At 49.3% G+C, this 5,000-nt stretch overlaps 2 protein-coding genes across 2 annotated transcripts; both read left to right on the top strand.

Moving 5' to 3' along the window:
• Window positions 1-17: 17 nt before the first annotated feature.
• LOC311123299 (histone H1-like) lies at window positions 18-641 on the top strand (the record flags this gene model as incomplete). Its single annotated transcript, XM_084197559.1, has 1 exon — window positions 18-641. The coding sequence occupies one exon, from the start codon at window positions 18-20 to the stop codon at window positions 639-641; it is 624 nt and encodes a 207-aa protein (XP_084053685.1).
• Window positions 642-2,401: 1,760 nt separating this feature from the next.
• LOC311123304 (histone H3.2-like) lies at window positions 2,402-2,728 on the top strand (the record flags this gene model as incomplete). Its single annotated transcript, XM_084197563.1, has 1 exon — window positions 2,402-2,728. A coding segment is annotated over one exon (327 nt), but the record flags the coding sequence as incomplete, so codon positions are not given.
• Between the last annotated feature and the right edge of the window lie 2,272 nt (window positions 2,729-5,000).

A 5,000-nucleotide genomic window follows, 5' to 3' on the forward strand; every position in this document is an offset into this window, starting at 1 on the left:
CCAAACGACAGACAGACATGGCAGAAGTCGCACCAGCACCCGCCGCCGCCGCGCCGGCAAAGGCACCCAAGAAGAAGGCAGCAGCCAAGGCCAAGAAAGCGGGACCCAGCGTAGGCGAGCTCATCGTCAAGGCTGTGACCGCTTCCAAGGAGAGGAGCGGCGTGTCCCTGGCCGCACTCAAGAAGACGCTGGCGGCAGGCGGCTACGACGTGGAGAAGAACAACTCCCGCGTCAAGATCGCAGTCAAGAGCCTCGTCACCAAGGGTACCCTGGTCCAGACCAAGGGCACCGGTGCATCCGGCTCCTTCAAGCTCAACAAGAAAGCCGTCGAGGCGAAGAAGCCCGCCAAGAAAGCCGCAGTCCCCAAAGTAAAGAAGGTGGCCGCCAAGAAGCCCGCCGCGGCGAAGAAGCCCAAGAAGGTAGCAGCCAAGAAGGCCGTCGCCGCAAAGAAGTCCCCCAAGAAGGCCAAGAAGCCCGCTACACCCAAAAAGGCCGCCAAGAGCCCCAAGAAGGTGAAGAAGCCCGCCGCAGCGGCCAAGAAGGCAGCCAAGAGCCCCAAGAAGGCTACAAAGGCAGCCAAGCCCAAAGCCGCCAAGCCCAAGGCAGCCAAGGCCAAGAAGGCAGCCCCCAAGAAGAAGTAAACCTATTACAAACAGTGTTCTACTCGATACATGTTGTACCACAAAAGGCTCTTTTAAGAGCCACCCACCTCTTTCCATAGAAAGCGCATTGATTTCCATGTACTACCTGTCGTGGAAAAGAAATTACGCACACTAGGCTACTTTTACGCACACAACATTGTCCCACTCTGGGTGTGTGCGAAGGGAGAGGCATATAATAGAGGGCCAAAATGGCTCAGAAATTCGACCTCACGAGTGCACCCTCACCAGCCATTTTTATATATGAGCCACTGGGCTATTCCCGTTCAGAGGCAGGCTGCTGTGATGTGTTACAAGTGCCATGTAATAACAATAACAATACTATAGTGGCTTCGAATTGAAACTCACGAGTGCACCCTCAACAGCCATTTTTATATATGAGCCACTGGGCTATTCCCGTTCAGAGGCAGGCTGCTGTGATGTGTTACAAGTGCCATGTAATAACAATAACAATACTATAGTGGCTTCGATTTCAAACTCAAGAGTGCACCCTCACCAGCTGTTTGTTTCCCATTTGGAGAGAAATAATGTGTGGATGTCATTTCGGACATTTTGGCGCTCACGCGAAATGACACAAAGTCGGAGGGAAACAAAGTAGCCTCTCACTCGCTGCCTGTGGGTGGGAACCGGCTTAGGGCTGTCTGTCTGTCCATCTGTCTGTCCCTCGCTCCAATTGGATAAGGCCACACCGGCCCGGTGGCCAATCGTTGCCTCTTGTGGCGAGGTATATGTACGGCTCTCGAAGTGGCGAGCGGCTCATTCAGACTTTCTGTGACTTTCTCAAGCTACCAATATGAGCGGAAGAGGCAAAACCGGAGGCAAGGCCAGGGCGAAGGCAAAGACCCGTTCATCCCGTGCTGGCCTCCAGTTCCCCGTGGGCCGTGTGCACAGGCTGCTGCGCAAAGGCAACTACGCCGAGCGTGTGGGCGCTGGCGCACCAGTCTACCTGGCCGCCGTACTCGAGTACCTGACTGCTGAGATCCTGGAGTTGGCCGGCAACGCTGCCCGTGACAACAAGAAGACTCGTATCATCCCCCGTCACCTGCAACTGGCCGTCCGTAACGACGAGGAGCTGAACAAACTGCTCGGCGGTGTGACCATCGCTCAGGGTGGTGTGCTGCCCAACATCCAGGCAGTCCTACTCCCCAAGAAGACCGAGAAGGCAGTCAAAGCCAAGTAAATTCGCTACTGCGACTTCAACTTGACTACTCAACCCCCAAAGGCTCTTTTAAGAGCCAACCACCTAGCTCTCCAAAAGCGCAAAGTACCTTTCTATGACCGCAATACATTGAGTGGGTGTATACACAACTATTTCGACATTCTGTGCCCACATGAGGCCTTGCATGAACAACAACACCTACTTGGCCTCATTTGCCATAGCAGGCTAGCATTAGATGATACGTGCCTATAAGCTGTCACTCTTGACTTTGGCGACTATTATTGCGCGTAAAGGGCCGGCGGCGTCCTATTGCGCGCGCACCGGGAGTTTGAGTTTTGGAGAGGCCGGGCCTCCCGTCCAATGGCCAACGGAGGAGGCCTGCGAAACGGGCCAATCGGGGTGGTGGGGAGATGGTGTCCAATCAGCAGGCGCCACTGCCGGCTTTATAAACTTCACATAGGCATTTCGAGGCTATACTCCCGACTGTCAGAGCAGCGCCATGGCCAGAACCAAGCAAACCGCTCGCAAATCCACCGGTGGCAAAGCCCCCAGGAAGCAGCTCGCCACTAAGGCTGCTCGCAAGAGTGCCCCGGCCACCGGCGGTGTGAAGAAGCCTCACCGTTACAGGCCCGGCACCGTGGCTCTGAGAGAGATCCGTCGTTACCAGAAGTCCACTGAGCTACTCATCCGCAAGCTGCCCTTCCAGCGCCTGGTGCGAGAAATCGCCCAGGACTTCAAGACCGACCTGCGCTTCCAGAGCTCCGCCGTGATGGCCCTACAGGAGGCTAGCGAGGCTTACCTGGTCGGCCTGTTCGAGGACACCAACCTGTGCGCCATCCACGCCAAGCGGGTGACCATCATGCCCAAGGACATCCAGCTGGCCCGCCGTATTCGCGGAGAGCGCGCATAAATGAGGATGACCTGAACTCGAATATCCCCCAAAGGCTCTTTTAAGAGCCACCTCCATATTTCCATCAAAAAGGCACAATTGTTCCATGTATACACGCACCTCTACATTAGCCACCATGTATGTTGTTCACTAACACGTCTAAAAGCTACGTATTGCACCTTTTTAGTTGCCTGAAGTCTAGCTTCAATGTTTGTGTGTGTGTATATACACAACCATCTGGCATCATCCACTTCCTTTGAACTATATAGTAACACAGTAAAATGCTTTACAAAGGAGGGGAAAAAGAAACGAGTGATAATATAGGCCGAATAGTAACAAGAATTGTGTTCAGATGAATAATTGACACTATTAGTTGTGTGTAATAATAGCCTTGCATGCAGTCCAGAAAAAACATTGCATGCCAACTTACTTTGAAAGTCCCATGTTGCAGTGCTGCTGAGAGACTCATGCAGAGGCCCAAACTTTACAATGGAGCACGGAGGCCATCTTGTGGTTAAATGTGGGTACTGCACCTCATGGTGAGTCCCTTTCAGCATTTGCTCTTTAGGCCAGCGTTTCCCAAACGCGGTCCTGGGGTCCACAAGGGGTGCGCGTTTTGCGTTTTGCCCTAGCACTCCACAACTGATTCTAATACTCCCAGCTTGATGATGATGAGTTGATTATTTGAATCAGCTGTGTAGTGCTAGGGCAAAAACTCCCAAAATGTGGCCCGAGTTTGGGAAACCCTGCTTTAGGCTAATACTAGCCTATTAGGATGACTTGGTTCGATCGCTTTAATGGCAACTGCTGAACTCTGGTTTCACTAATTACTTGTCCCAGGTCACCATTATGAATCCAATAGCAAAACAAATGTTTCAAAATAGCTCAATAGTGAAAAAAGGCCAGGAAATGATGGGTTCTCAGCAATATTTCACCAACAACCAATCACTATTCACGCATAGACATTAGGATCATCAACAAATATTCCTAAGTCATACTACAAAAGGGTTGTAACGAAATGGATTTGTCTGTTCAATGCAAGTTCAACGTCAAAGAAAAAGTGCATCACCACAACAAACGTGTCTTTAGATACACTGTAAAAAATGACTTTGTGGAATGTACTCAAGCTATTACAGTCAACAAAAGCACACGTCATATTGTTGAGTAGATCTTTTTGCTTGTTTTTATGAGTAGATAAGCTTGAGTAAGTTGAGTTGATGTGGTCCAATACATTGAGTAAAGATGATAGAGACGTAAAAAGGATTATATTACGTTGATTCGACTCAAATAGACATTGTGTTATTTTACCTGAATGATTCATCCTATTATGTATTTAGACCAACTTACTTTGGATTCACTCAATCACATCCCTTAAGAGAAAAGGTATCCGGACACCGGGAATCCATTTATTTAAACATCAACGGTTTGCAAAACATCTGTTATTATGAGTTGACAAATTACGTAATTGCAATCAACACTGCAGGTAAATCATGATTGCTGCAGGTAGGCAACACCGTAGAAATAGGAACTACAACACTAACAACAAGTGACATTTACTCCTGATGTACTGACTGACCTGTTGCAACCTCTACAACCACTGTGCTTATTATTTGACCCTGCTGGTCATCTATGAACGTTTGAACATCTTGGAGAAAAATGTGTGAAACCACTGCCTATATGAGGAGCTGTCGTTGTTTGTTTTATTACCACATACTTATGGAAATTGCACCGGTTGAGAGATGATGGCTCTCTTGTGCCTACGGTGAAGGGTACTTCTGATCCAGCAGGTGGTGCTAAGATCCCTCCCTATATGACTTGAATGATGAGTTGATTTATTCCTTATAGCTCCTAATGATTTTAAGGCCAGTGTTGGCAAACATTACTTGTGCTCCAGCAGGTGGCCATGACATCCCTCCCTATATGACTTGACTGACCAGTTAGTTGATGGACTCCTTATAGCTCCTAAATTTAATGATTTTAAGGCCAGTGTTGGCAAACATGACTTCTGCTCCAGCAGGTGGCCATGAAATCCCCCCCTATATGACTTGACTGACCAGGTAGTTGATGGACTCCTTATAGCTCTTAATGATCTCAAGTGTCTGTGTTTTTATGTGGTTAGGAGTTTTGCTCACTGCGTGTCCCCCTTCCATTTCAGTGTTTCCCAACTCCAGCGGTAGAGTAGGCTACCCCCAACAGGACCCATTTTTCTTGTAGGCCTGGACAGCCACAGCTGATTGAACAACCTGTCACCTAAATTACCAAGTCCTCAATGAGTAGAATCAGGTGCAACAAC

This window comes from Coregonus lavaretus (assembly GCF_964263955.1).
Source record: "Coregonus lavaretus genome assembly, contig: HAP1_SCAFFOLD_5013, whole genome shotgun sequence".
Lineage (NCBI taxonomy): Eukaryota > Metazoa > Chordata > Actinopteri > Salmoniformes > Salmonidae > Coregonus > Coregonus lavaretus.